General features: G+C 42.7%; 1 protein-coding gene across 1 annotated transcript; it reads left to right on the top strand.

The window, feature by feature from the left end:
• Positions 1 to 10540: 10540 nt before the first annotated feature.
• On the top strand, positions 10541 to 12662 carry DRD5 (dopamine receptor D5). The gene has a single exon (XM_071555226.1). It carries the CDS (start codon positions 10612 to 10614, stop codon positions 12067 to 12069), a length of 1458 nt encoding a protein of 485 aa, XP_071411327.1. The 5' UTR covers positions 10541 to 10611; the 3' UTR covers positions 12070 to 12662.
• Positions 12663 to 15198: the final 2536 nt, after the last annotated feature.

The raw sequence follows: 15198 nt of genomic DNA, 5'->3' as shown, positions 1-15198 counted from the left end.
AAAGTCAATATTTTTACTTAATTCTTAATTAAACATTCTTGAAATGTTTTAAGAGAAAAACCTAGTCTTAAACCTTATGTTCAGATTTATGTGTTCCAGTGCCAGAATGGTGTATGGTCTCCATACAATTGTTTTATGATCTTCTAATTTCAATATAGATCAGTCTCCTGTCTTCATACAGGGATGCTATAAAGCAAAGCTGAAGCCTTTGGAGGGCCTTTGGGTGAGGGTTTTACAGTTGTGGTTTACAAGATGTTAGAATGTAATCTCAAATCACAGTGATATTTAGCTGCTTGAATTCTCACAGGAAGCAGTGAAAAGTTGGGTGCCTGAATATTCTTAGAATTTGTACCTGTAAGATCAAAAAACTGGACCAATAACCAAAATGCTAAAAGGGAGTGACAGATACTCTAGTCCTAAATCTGGTGGATCGAGGGCTGAAAAATTTCTGCTCCTGGTTCCCGAAAAGACAGTTATACAGTTGTCACCACCATCGACCTGAGAGCAGACAGATTTCTGTGTGGGAGAGGTCTCCTTCTCAGCCAGATTTCAGTTGACATATCGACTGTCATGCATCAGAACAAAAATTTAGGCTTTGTACCACTAGATGGCAAACAGAGACCATTCGATAAATTACCTGATTGCTTGCAGGAGTTGCTTCACAATATAACTAATCTTCAGTTCTATTTTGTGGTAACTTGCTTGGGAATTTTTGCTACCTTCTTCACCTATTGCAAAACTCAGGTCAAGTAAAGCAACTTCTGTCTGAAGTCTCGGGTGAAGTCTGAATTAGATGAAGCTTCAGGAAACTGAGCATGAGAACTTCTGCCTTGTGCAAAGGCATTTCAGCTGTTTGATTTTAAGAGGTTTTTAAGAGTCACTATTTAATCACATCACTGTAATTTCTGCCTGTCCCTACAGCTGCTTGTCATGCTCTATTGTAACATGTCTGTTAGTTCTTACATTCTAGAATTCTTTCCTCTTGAACAGAGTAGCTTGATCTCACCTACTTCCATGCAAATATCAGCTCTAACCACTCAGTTGTCTTTCAGACTGGTTGCATTTTGAGCCAAGTAAATCAGACCATCCAGATAATCAAGTAAAGCTTTAATCTTCCTTCCAAGTCAACTCCTGGACAAATTCTCACGCTAATTCTGCTATCAGAAAAAAAACCATTTTACAAGGTAGGCCCACAGACTCCACTTCATCTTTTAAGTGCTCATGAAGATGGCTAAAGCAAGCCTGTTTCTTTTTTTCTCTGCTCCTGTGGGATGGGTTGCATGCCATTCTTCAGCTAGAACTGGTGTGTGTTCTTCAGCTGATTTCCAGCATTCATGTTCAGCCAAAGCACAGCTAGCTCTAAATCCCCAAGGCCAAGAAGGAGCCATATGCTCTATTACAAATACATTGCACAGATTTGGAAGTTTCAAAAATAAATAACATCCTTATTTAGTTATATTTCACCTGCAATTACTTAGCTCTTCCTGCTTCTTCGCATTATGATTGAAATAATTTCATTTGCTCACAATATTAAATTGATTTTGAGTGCTGAAATTGAAGTTTACTCAGAAAAGTGAATTAGGGTAGCACTCTAGCAGTGAGCAAATGCTTTAAACATGCAAATGGACAAATTCTATTGTGAGCTGCCCTGGTGAAACCCCACTGACTAAAATGGTTCTGTTTCAGGACCAAAGACTTGATTTTAAGATGCTTAACAGGTTTTCACAGCAGGAATTCTCTCAAAAAATACTGTTTCAACCAAATACTGAGTATTTTATGGGATGCAGCTCTTAGTGTAACGACTCTTGAAGCAATGGTGAGTCACAAAGTTCTGAATATTTGAGAAACATACATTTTTAAGAAACAGATTTTTGGACAAGAAACAAATACTCAGATTGTATAACATAGTGTGACCCCCTAGCTCTCTGGTCAATGCTAAACCTAGGCTTTCTCAAACAACCCTTCCAAATTTTTCATTTTTTTTCTCTACTGTATATCAACAATATTAATTTATGATAGGTTTGAAAAGACAAGACACAGCACAAAGCTCCCCTATTTCTGCCTACCTATCTGCTCAAGCATGTGGAGGAGAGCCAGCTTACCCAAGAGAGAGGTCTAACAGCTGCTTATTGCTATTCTCCTGAGGTGCTCCAATTTAACATTACTTAAAAAGAGATTTTTTTTAAGAGGAAATATCTTTAGTGAGTACAAATATGCACTTAATATGCAAAGGATTCTGAATTTTTGCTGTGCAATCTTAGCCAGAATGTTATTCTCTGATGTTCATCCTATCCTTTCTCCCAGACTCTTCCATTCCTTCCTTCTCCCTTGATAACTTTATCTATTCAATGATACATGCTTAGGTTGCATTTTAAACTTATATATGTACATGACTAAAGGCTACTAAGGTACAAAAAGATTCCGACAAACCTCCATTTACCCTAAGAGTCAAACTTGCATGACCATAGATTTTTCAAGTGTTCTTTAGTGTCAGTGACACTAACTCTTAAGATGGAAGAAAGTGGAGGAGGCAGGGCTGAGGCTCTCTAAAAGAAGTGAATTTCTTTTACTAGTATTTCTCAATATATTAAATTTCCTCCTTTAATAACTTAAAAAAATAATTTCCAATTACCATTTTAATAATTTTGGAAATATTTGTGTGTCGTATTGCCTGCTTGTGTTCCATAAACTTTGAGTGGACTATATCAGTGCAGAAGCAGATGGCTTCAGAGAACAGCAGAGAGGGAAATTATCCAAGTAATTTGAGTGCATGTTTCTTTCCACTGGCTTATATAATTAAGTAAATTTCACAGAAAATATGTGAAATAGAAAAGATTTTCAAAATTCAAGATTTTACTACAAACACTACTTTTTAATTTTCCTACTTTGCTCTGTCTGATTAGACATGATGTATGTACAGATGGTTCATTGGATCACTTATTCCCTTGGAACTCTTGTCCCCAGGTATTTGGCCTCATTCTATGCATGCATGAATAAAATGAGATTTGGATTTAAACAAAACTGGAGCAGCTGCAATTGTTAAGGAGAACTTTAAAAAAGAGGGTTGACTCTATTAGCTTTAAAGGATTAATTGATACTGAAGTTGATGATAGTGGGAAATCTCACTTTAATGTCAATAGTCAATGGTTAGAGTGCTTTTTTGTTGTTTGTTTTTTTTTTTTTAATTAGGAGGTGTGTTATGTCTCATAAAATTAATTTGACTGATTTAAAGCAAAACTTATAGTTCTCTGTGGCATGTCTCCTGTCTTTATCTACTACTGTTCTTCACCTAAAAGAGAACTGAGTTTCACCTCCATAAATATGTCCTCTGGTAAAATCTTTAGCAACATATTTTCTAGTTCTTGCCAGAAGCAAAGGGACCATAATTCATGCCTAAGTACAAATAAAGATGGATGCAGTAGGTGGAAACGACAGGGTTTGCAGGAAAACCAGCTGCTGTCTCTCCACTTCTAACAAAGCAGTGGGTGTTTTATGTTTATTTTTCAATAAATTTTTGCTTAAATGTCAGAGCAATATACCTGGAATTAAAAGCCAGCTTGTGAAAAACACACAGAGAATCATTAATTCCAGGGAACCACATTAGCATTTTATTCAAAGCAGAGTGAGGAACAAGTCCTGTCCACATGTGCTATTTTTGGCTGGGATAGTGTTAATTTTCTTCACAGCAGCTACTGTAGGGCTATGTTTTGGAGCTGGGATCAAAACACTGTTGGTAACTCGGGGCATGTTTCAGTTATTGCTGAGCAGCACCTACACACAGCCAAGGCCTTTTCTGCTCCTCACCCCACTCCACCAGTGAGGAGGCTGTGGATTCAAGAGGAGTTGTGAAGGGACACAGCTGGGACAGCTGAGCCCAACTGACCCAAGGGTTTTCTCAGTCCACATGGCTTTGTGCTCAGAATATAAAGCTGAGAGAAGAAGGAAGGGGGGACATTTGGAGTGACAGCATTTGTCTTCCCAAGTCACTGGTACGTGTGATGAAGTCCTGCTTTCCTGAGCATTTGCCTGCCCTTGGGAAGTGGTGAATTCCTTGTTTTGCTCTGCTTGTGCACACAACTTTTGCATTACCTGTTAAACCGTCTTTATCTCAATCCACAAGTTTTCTCACTTTTACTATTCTGATTCTCTCCTCCATCCCACCAGTGGGGAGTGAGTGAGTTGCTGGGGTCCTGACACCATTCAGCCAGGATTATCAAGGATATCATAATTTCCTTATTCTAATGTATTCAGCAATCAAATATTTACCAGGCTAAACTGAAAATCAGAATGATTTTTAAAACACACAGAAATGATTAATAATACCGAAGGCTAAATTGACATTTCCACCAGTGCCTGCTTGAATCTAATAGCTTGCTTACCAAGCAATAATTTAATAACACTAGTGAAAGAGACTTTTGAAAGCTTTTTTGAGGCTTTTCCCGAGCATCAGGATGTTTCTCTTCTCTCTAAAACTTTACTTTTATTTTCTTTGCTCTCTATTTTGGAAAACCTTTCCAGTGCAGTAAGAGACAAGAACCCAAACTTCACTATATCAAGAAGAGCTGACTGTACCTGCATTTGACATCAGCTGAGTGTAGATGTGGCACTGACACTGCATGAAGGGCAGGTAAGCCCTGGCAAGGGCAAGCCAGTCGGCACACTGCTCAGTGGGGACCTGGCACTGCGACAACAGAAATTACTGGGTCATAATGAATAAATTAAACACTCTCATGTTCTGTTGAAGCAGAAATGAATGTTAAACTTCTGTGCAGCTATAATTATTAATTCATAATACTATCTTTTATGTTTGGATAGAGCTACAACTAAAATAAAATAGCCCATCCCTCTTCAGGCCAGAAATCATGGTCAATAGTACTAAAAGGAATTGCATTCACTATTTTTAACTATTAAGGCCACAACAACAACAGTAAGTCATTGCAAATTATTCTAAAATTACAATTCAAACCCAGGCAGTTAAATGCCCCCTGACATCCGATCCCGTCAGATCTCAGAAGCTAAGTAGGGTCAGCCACGGTTAGTACTTGGATGGGAGACCTCCTGGGAGTACCGGGGGGTGTAGATTCTAGTCCCGAGGACTTCACTGTCACCATCCAAGCTCACTCAGCCGTGGCAGATGAACCTTAGGAGTTAAAGGGCCAGTTCCGCGCACTCTGTGCCTCACCTAAAAAATCCACTGTGCAGGCTCGAAGGACACCCCCATGTGGGTAGAGACCTGCCCAAATCTTCGTTCAAGAACCCTGGCCATGATGATGATGATGACAATTCAGCCCCAGAGCTAGTTATAATTATTACAGGTAATTAGTAAAATCAGTACCGCCCATGTGCAACGAACAACTCACAAATACCAGATAATTCAATATGCAATATTTTCTTTGATGAAAGCAGCTAGACAATATTTCAGTTGATCGTTTCTGTCCTGTTTTCTGCTTTGACATTCGGACACCTGCTGCGCCCTATGGCAACTCTTTTTGTCTCAAACCAATACACATTTTATGTTTCGTAAAGACTGGCTTGAGTACAGTTCCCTCTGCTGATTTCCCAGGGCAAAACCAGTCTTTTAACATATCTTGAAAGTTAGTTTGTATGAGTCTTCTGTTTGGCCAACTGCCAAAGTAATACATGGAAAATATACACTGGGCAGAGTTACTGGTTTATCAATGATCACTGGGACAAACTGTTTGCTCCCGGTAAGTATCACGGCCATTGTTTATGTCTAACTCTGACTTTTAACAGAAGCCTTCCCTGAAAGGGGTTCAAAAGCTGCACTGTTCCCCAAATGGACTCCAGACTGATCAATTTCCCAGGACTGATCAGATTCTGCGCCTGCCCCATATGGTGCCGTCAAGGTCCTATCTTCTTGCTTTCCAAAGATGGTTTTTGTTTTAAGGCTGCACACTGCCCTACTACACTGTGGCTATAACTTTGTGCTGATTTTGATATGGGCTTTGATTTACTGGAGCATATGCTTTTCAAGCTGTGTGTTCCCTCCTTTGATTTGCAGCATCAGCCAGAAGAACAGGAGGTCATAAAGGCATTACAGGGGGTGCTTGATGTTCTCTGCTGTTGAAATGTGCATATTTCTTCTTTGACCCTCCTCATGTGTGTTGGAGAAGGAGAAACCGAAAGGATGACAAATCTACACCCATTGTAGGATGAAATGCCACTGCTCAGCATTCAGAGGGCTACTCACAATTCAGAAGAAATAGCTATTTCTCTCTCACAGATGGTCACCTTAGTTTTGTCAGCTCCAGTACAACTCTTGTGTTAGTAGACTGAAGTCTTCATCAGCTGCTCCACTGTGTTCTGTAATCACACTAATAATACTAAGGATTATTACAATAGGTATTTAATAAAGAATTTTCTAATCCCTTTTACTGATATGCTGCTACAGAGATGAATGGGGCCTGTTAATTTGAAAGGAGCATGGAATTTTATTACTTAAGGGAGGGAAAAAAAGAGAGAACTAAGTAAAAGTAGTAATGTATTGCTGTTTATCTCAAAGTGACAATTGCATCATCCTTTATTCACCCTCACTGTTAAAAATATCTCACCTCTATCCTGATTTCTCATCGATTCAGTTTCTAGCCTCTGCAGTTTTTCTAACCTTCCTTGAAATATTAAAAGTCATCTGTTGTCAGAAAAGTCTGTGAGACATCACCAGTTGGTTCTAACCCTTCCAATGCCCTCTGCTCAACTGAAGTTTCCCAGACATAATTCTTGTAATGCATGTCTGATAATTCTCCAGTTGCGCATATTTATTTTCATTTGAAACACGGACAGCAGAAGCCAACCTAGTCTTCAAAGATTCTTCTGTGCTTCATAAATTGGTAATACCAGTTATTTCCCTCCTTCCTCAATATTTTCACTTGGCTATAAATACACCTGCAACCATGTCCACCCCTGTGCAATAAAGACTTTCAGCTTCAGTGAGTAAGACTGATGGACCTTAAGCAAACATTCAACCATGCTCCTAAATATAGCTCCACTTGAGCATACTTCTACAGTTAAGAACATGTTCAGTGACTTTGTTAAATTGGCCTGATGTGCAGTGACTTCCAGCCTCCTCCACCTCTATCACTACCTCTTCTTTTCTGTTTTAGAGCCTAACTAGAAAGTTTTTGATGGGATGCTTTTATAGCCTAAACCTCAATGTACATCTGTATCTCTGTATTTTAACTTCTTTTTGGAATTAATTGTTTTTATGTCTTTATATCAAGTATGTCTGAGATTAGAGAATGTGTGAATTTCTGAGTGTTGACTATTTTTAAACAAAAACTATTAGGCAGAACACTGGGTCGGTGTATTTTGAAACAGAAATAGAAAATGTGGAAGGGAAAGAGCTAGTAAAACATACATTTCTAAAATCAGGAACTGCAAATATTTTTTTCAATCAGAAACATTGTAGTAGCAGTTAAATTCCATTACTTCCAATCTGTCAGGTGTGAGAGAGAAGTGGAATTTTAACAGGTGAATAAAAAAAAGAAAAATGAGACAAAGCTCTGAAGGAAAAGCACAAAAGCCATTAGTAAGATGATTTCAGGATGAAAAAAAACCATCCCAAATCTCTCAGCAAGTGACAGCTGTGGGTTTAATGGACTATTCTTAAAATGAGATTTATATGCAAACTGCCTACAGAAAGTTAAAAAAGGATGATAATAACCTGTAAATGTTAAAGGTTTTTATCTCAGGCTCAAAAAATGTTGATGGCAATGGATAGAAGTGTTGTAACAAACCATAAACATGCCCATTACATGATTGCTTCTCTGACCTGATGCCATTATGAATGATCTGGTACAAGAGTAGAGCAGTTGTCCTGTTGCCTACTCCTGCTTCTTCCCAGCTCACTGAAGTCTGTTAGCATGGGGGTTTTAGTATCATATGCCACTGCAACAAAAATCAGTATTTTTATTGCTACCATGGAAAATATTCCTGATCTCCTAATGCATTTCTTTTCCTTGAAAGAAAGCTTTGAACATGCATGGATAAAATGTTGGATCAACACTGGAGACTGTATCACCCATTGGTACAAGTGGGCCTTTGCCTGATGAATCTTCCCTTAGCTCAGTATAGCTCTTTTTCCACAGGGAACTTTGGTGAGCAACATCAGTTCACGCTAGCTGAAAATCAAGAACATCTGCTAAAGATTAATAGGTAGGAGAGGATATATTTAGAGGATATATTATATCCTCTGAATTCTGAGTTATTCAGGAATCAGACAGCCAAATCCAACACTTGGCCAATAAATGGAGTATTTTGGAAAGGCCTCTACTTTGGGTCTACCTATTGCAAAAAGTACTGCAAAAGTATAGCAACATTTTATTCTTTGGACATCTGACAAGTGAGTTCTTACAATTTGTGTTTCAATGGTTAAGGCATCTTTCCTGGCTGCTCACACCTCCTCTCTGCTTGACTCCACTACACATGGCAGAACTGGAGACAACATGCCTGCACCTCCACCGCTCCCTGCCACAGTCTTTACTTTAAACGCTGGAGCTGATTTGTACCAAGCCACCAGTGTGTGCAAGGTGCTGCTGAGTTTTGGGCAGGCTATGTAATAGTTGGGCTACTACTGTTATTAAGAAGACAGACACCTACACATATGTTTATTTATGCAAATGCATACGGACTGCAAGCATCTAAAGACATACATGTATATAGATGCCATAGTACAAGTATGTGCATACACCTCTTCATGGGTGAAGCAAAGAATATAAGCTAAACAAGCAAATCAGGTAATTGTTTTGCATAAAATATCCTCATTTCTGGACTAGCAGCTTCAACAGGCACATGCACAAGTACTTGTGCAATCTGGTCCTTCGTCTAGAGAAATTGTAGGAGGCATTGCTTAGGAAAGCAGTTTGTGCAAGCAACACATTGCCTCAGCATCACAGCTTTAGTCATGCTGTTTAGAATTCAGTGGTGACAAAAGCCAAATTCTCCCTCCAATATTAAATATAACTCTGCTTAAATGTAGAAAAGTGGTGCCAATTTCCAAAGAGAGAGCTAAAGTGAAGCTCCAGGTTTTTGTGGCATCTTTAGAAAATTACCTAAAAGATTGCAGAGTTTTATTTATGTTTTCTTTTCCCTCTGTATTTAGCAAGTATAGCATTTAATCTTCTTTCATGTTACTACAGATCCCGCAAGGTATAGCAAGTCTAGTCCTTCCCCATCTGCCTGGAGAAGCAGCTGGAAGACCCCTGGAAAGTGTGGCTTCCTCAGTCCGTTCAGTGCCAAAATAGGCTGTTGAATCAAGACTGCGTTTGATCTGTGTCAAAGGATTTATAAAGGAATTAAGTTTAATTTTTAAAATGCATCATATTTTTAATAAAAATCACTAAGGCATGCTTTCTGAGGAAACTGAGGCATGACATTAGCACAAGACAAGTTCGACAGCACAGCATTCACACCTGTAATGTTCAGGGCCATAGTCCGTTTCTAGCTGTGCTGGAGCACTACTGAAAGGAATGATTTATCCCATAAACGAGCTGGAAAAGACAGAATAGGATTTTCGGTTGCCGGCCTTGCTGCCTGTAATACGTTTCAGTCGTCCAGCAGAACCCTTTGGAACAAGTACCCATGCAGGCTCCTTTTTCCACCCCTGTGGAAGACACCTAGCTCGTTCCACTCCCCTCACCGCACCTGTCAGACCGAACTGTGTCCGTACCCGTCCTCGACAGCTCCGCTTCCCGCGGGGATGCTGACGGGGCATTTCCCCTCTCCCCGCGGTGAGACCGCGCTCTTCTCTCCAGCTGCGCAAAAACGCCGCACGGAGCCGGTGACAGCACTAAAGAACTGCGAGGGTGACTCGGTGTCGGGGGAGAGAAGGAGCACGCAGGGCGGCCACCCCATCCTCTCCCGTCCCGTCCCCTGCCAGTCCCGGTGTCGGCCGGCCCGAACGGGTAGTCCCTGCGGCAGAGCATGCTCACAGGGCGGCGGGGGAGGGCGGCCGGGCACGGGGAGCGGGCACCGGACCGGCATCAGGGGCGCGGGCGCCTCTCTGCTGCGCTGGGAGCCCGGGTGGGCATGGCGCGGGCGGAGCCGCCAGCCCGGGCGGGAGCCACCGGGAGTCGCGGGGCCGCAGAGCGGTCCCCGGAGGAGCGGGCGCTGAGCGTGTGCCCCGGGCAGGCTACGTGCTGAGCCGCGGAGCTGAGAGCCCGAGGAGGAAAGGAGCGCGGATCGGGGAGCGCAAGCGAGAGGAGGCGAAACGGGTACCCAAACCGAGGTCCGCGGGACAGAGACCCCGAGCGAGGGGACGCGCCGAACTGCGGAGCGGGGACCCCAGGAGGGAGCCGCGGGACAGAGACCCCGGGCAGGAGGACCTGCACTGAGCCGCGGGGCGGGGACTCCAGGTGGGGTCTCCGGAGCGCAGGGCAGGGATCCGGGGCGGGGGGCGTGCGGCGCCGGTAGCGAGGCGCGGAGCCTCGAGCGCGGTGCGCGCTGAGCCGCGGAGCGGGGCCATCCGGCAGGGGTGGCGGAGGGGCGGGGGGGGCAGCGGCCCCATGGGGCCGGGCGGCGGGGCGGCGCTGGCTGCTCGGCGCATCCCGGCCGCCGCCGCCGCCGCCGTCCCGTCGCCGGCGGGAGCCGCCAGCGATGCTGCGGGGCGGCCGGAGCCCGCTGCCGCCGGCGACGGGGCCCCCCAGGTGGGCGCGGGGACCGGCGGGCGCCCCCGGGGCCGCGCAGGTGGCAGCGGGCAGCCTGCTGGCGCTGCTCATCCTCTGGACGCTCTTTGGGAATGTGCTGGTGTGCGCAGCCATCGTCCGCTACCGTCACCTGCGGAGCAAGGTCACCAACATCTTCATCGTGTCCCTGGCTGTCTCGGACCTACTGGTGGCCCTGCTGGTCATGCCCTGGAAGGCGGTAGCTGAAGTGGCTGGGTACTGGCCCTTCGGGGCTTTCTGCAATGTCTGGGTGGCTTTCGATATCATGTGCTCCACAGCCTCCATCCTCAACCTGTGCGTGATCAGTGTGGACAGGTACTGGGCTATTTCCAGCCCTTTCCGCTATGAAAGGAAGATGACCCAGCGGCTGGCTCTGGTGATGATAAGCGTGGCATGGGCACTGTCTGTGCTCATTTCCTTCATCCCTGTCCAGCTCAACTGGCACAAAGGTGGGGATGTTGTTGTTGCTGGTGATATTGGAGATAGACTGGGCACTGCCTGGGCAGCAGCAGGTGCTGTCACCACCTGGGCAGAAGATATGAGCACCACATGGGTAGCATTAGCAGCAATGAGGCCCTCTGATGTGACCTCTGGCAGCAATGATACCCTAACTGGACCATCAGAGAGCTGTGACTCCAGCCTCAACAGGACTTACGCTATTTCCTCCTCTTTGATCAGTTTTTATATCCCGGTGGCTATCATGATAGTTACCTACACTCGAATCTACCGCATTGCCCAGGTGCAGATTCGTCGTATCTCTTCTTTGGAGAGGGCAGCCGAGCATGCACAGAGCTGCCGGAGCAGCCACATTGACTGCCACCATCACACAAGCCTCAAGTCCTCCATCAGAAAAGAAACCAAGGTGTTGAAGACTCTCTCTGTCATCATGGGTGTCTTTGTCTGCTGCTGGTTGCCGTTCTTCATCTTGAACTGCATGGTTCCCTTCTGTGAGAGCCCACCTAATGACCCCCATGCTGGCCTTCCCTGCGTCAGTGAGACCACCTTTAATATCTTTGTCTGGTTTGGTTGGGCCAACTCCTCTCTCAACCCCATCATCTATGCCTTCAATGCTGACTTTAGGAAGGTTTTCTCCAACCTCTTGGGATGCGGTCAGTTTTGCTCCAGTACTCCGGTGGAGACTGTTAATATAAGCAATGAACTTATCTCTTACAACCAGGACACCCTTTTCCATAAGGAGGTAGCGACTGCTTATGTTAACATGATCCCAAATGTGGTTGACTGTGAGGAAAATCGTGAGGACCCTTTTGATAGGTTATCCCAGATCTCCCCTGATCATGAGGTTGCCACTGACTCTGTCTGTGACCTGGACTGTGAGGGGGAGATTTCGCTAGGCAAAATAACACCTTTCACTCCAAATGGTTTACATTAAATTGCATCCTGCTTTGGTCAGTTCTTCTTGGATTATAAAAGAAAATATTAGCATTGAGTGGAAAAACCTGTGCTGTAATTCTGTCAGTCACTTTATGCTAAACTCACTTCTGTGTGTTGCACTTTGTGGGATGTAGCCGCTGTCATACAGTGGGCTGGCAGCACAAACTTAAATCAGCATTTCCCTAGACTAAGAGAGGACCAGGCGGTCATGTTGATTAGCTGTGGAGAGTTACTGTGGTATAATTACAGTCAGTTCATGTTTATAATGTGTTTGGAAATGAAAGGTGCTGTTGTCAGTGCTAAGTATTATGACTTCTAAAATCAGGGATGGATGTGACTGGCATAGACATTAAAAAGAAAATAATTCTGGCCTGTTTGTTTGTTCAGATCTTATGTTTCTTTTTATCTCTTTTTGTTTTTTTTTGGTTTTTGTTTTGATTTTTGTTTAAAGATAGAAATAGTGAGGTGGTGATTTGGATGATTATTTAAATGTGTGTTTCTGCCAAAACAGATTATGTGAAATCCTTGTTCTCCTAGGCGGCGTTGTTGCCTATGATATCCTCTGTTCCCAGATGAATAAATGTTATATTGATCAAGGGTTTATTATCTTTCATTTGTCACCCTGAAAGGTTTACAACAAGTATTCATACTAACATTTCTATTTGAATGGTTAGAATGACTAACAGCTAAACCCTAGTATTTTAAAAGCAGAGTAGTCTGTATAGAAAATGCAATTTTTGAACAAAAACAAGGCTTGTAGGAATGCTTGACTTAAATGAACTCATTTCTGTGGCTTTTACACCTAGATTTATGACTGATTTTCTTTAGTATTATTACTGATGCTACCCCTCTCTGCAGCTAAAAATACGAAGCATGAATGTACATAAGCTGTTAAAATTTTCCACTGATTTCTGGGCTTGAACTTTTTTAAAATGCTATTAATGAAAAGAGTTTGATAATAGAGTTAGGAGCTGGTTATGTCTAAAAACAATAATTATGTTTGAAAAGAATATCAGTAATCAGCATTTCCCAGTGTAGACACTAGAGAACTCATTTACTCAGAGAAAAAAAATGCTGTTCATGTATTTTTTTAGTTATTAACTGGAATTTAAATAGCTGTAAGTGCTTTGACTATACAAAACTTTTTAAAGCAGTCTTTAAAAATTGTAAGAGTATTTTGAGCCCTGTTTCTATTGAATCATGCATCAAATGGAATGTTAGAAACAGTTGTAAGCTTTCAGCTCAAAAATCAAAAGTGATATTATTTCCAAAACAAATGATCAAAGGTAGTAAAAACAATACCAATATTTATTTCAAGTTTAGGCTCACAGAAAGAATAACACTTGAATTAATTTACCCTTTAAAAATACTTGTGCCATGAGCTGAGCAGATATAAATTGAACTGTAGGTGTGCATTCAGCAGCTGTCTCTCCTAATGGCCCTTACTGGGGGCCTGCCATAACCATGAGCTGCATGACCATGAGCTGAAGGCCCCTATACGGTGTATGGAGGAAAAGTGGGATCTGCAGGAGGCAGCATGGTTCATAGGGAATCATTTAACCAGATACTGAAATTTGTGAATCTTCTGGGCTTAGTATTGAGCCTCTTTGGAAATTCAGACCCTTAATACTGGTTTGGGGTTTGTCTTACTTCCCCTCAGGATATGGGGTGGAGGCATGTGATTGAAATCCCTTTGTGGTTGCCTCTGCTGCAACCTGGGTTTGTCTGCAAGCAATGTTTTATGTGTGTAGTCTTTGATATTAATTAGTTATATCATCTTGGATTATCTTTTCAACTGCTTGTCATTAAAGACTGACCTGAGTGTTTTCTTTGCTCCTAATATGAAATCTCTCTGTAAATATCCCTTTACAGCTGTCCTTAGGAAATGGTGTTGTGACTGTGGCTGGGGGAAGCTTGAAAAACAAATCTCATGCCCATATCCAGGTTCAGCTTACTAATGGCCTGACATCAAGAGTATGTTACCATTCCTCTGCCAAAGCAATCGTATGTTGTCAGGAGTTAGATACAGTTCTAGCCCTACCAGTTAGATGAACTTGCCCAAAATAATACCATTTTTCCAAATAAAAATTAAAGAAACTGCTTCTGGTGGTACAGTAATGAATTATCCCAACCACAATTTAATTTTCTTTTGCATTTTCTAGTTACTACTCAAATTTTGAAGCTAGTACAGCTTGTTAAACTGTCTGGATTTGTGCAAAAAGCCCATGATATCCAGATGCAAGAGATGCACGCACCTGGTGCTGATTCCAGCTCCCAGGGCAATGCCTGTATTTTATCCAGTTTTATCCGCGTTAAATCAGAAACAGCCCAGGGAAATGGGGAAGGGAAATCATGATCCCTGTCTGAGCACCTGTGTGCCAGCAGGCTGTGCAGTCTGATGCTGCATGTTACCCCTGCTCCAGCAGCAGTACTGCGCAGCAGAAAGATTTCAGTAGTAATGGCAAAGAGATTATGCCCCCACCTTCCCATGTAGCCTTTCTGCTTCACAATAATCCCTGTGTGGGTGGTGTGACAGTTCCCCTGAATCTGGTTCACTGCAGGTGTGGCAGAGAGGTAGATGTATATGAGAAGATGCTAGTGCATCACCTTGTTCTCCTCCTTGAGGCTCTACCTACCTGGGATTCTGGCAGAAGTGGGTGGGCTAACTCTAGGATGCAAGAAGATGTCTCCATCAGTGCGTTTATATAACAGCTCTGCACAGAATATTAGGAACACTCTTTATCTTAGATCTGAAGGAAGGAATTTTTTAGCCTGCCCCTAGATTTTGTGAGGCTGATTAAGGCAATACAGAGAGCTGGTCAAGTTGCCACTTTCCATTAGTAATTTGCTTTTCATGACTTCATCTAGTAAATGATTTCTAAGGGTGGTTCTATGATATAATCTCTCTTCTTGGAATATGTGTCTGTCAGGAGGTTTCATCCTTTGGAACCTGGGAGCATCAGAAAGGGAACATTTCTGCTTCAACAGGCAGACAGAAGGTACTTTTTATGCTGGAAGCAGAGTTTGACCTTATGCATCTGAAAGAAATCCTTTTTCTTAACTCATAGGGAAAATTTGTTGCTTTTTAATGTGTCATAATTACTTACCACTGACAAAGCCAGAGTAT

This window comes from Pithys albifrons, chromosome 5 (genome assembly GCF_047495875.1).
Source record: "Pithys albifrons albifrons isolate INPA30051 chromosome 5, PitAlb_v1, whole genome shotgun sequence".
NCBI lineage: Eukaryota > Metazoa > Chordata > Aves > Passeriformes > Thamnophilidae > Pithys > Pithys albifrons.
The sequence above is the reverse complement of the archived record's forward strand: the minus strand, read 5'-3'. Positions and strand labels throughout refer to the sequence as shown.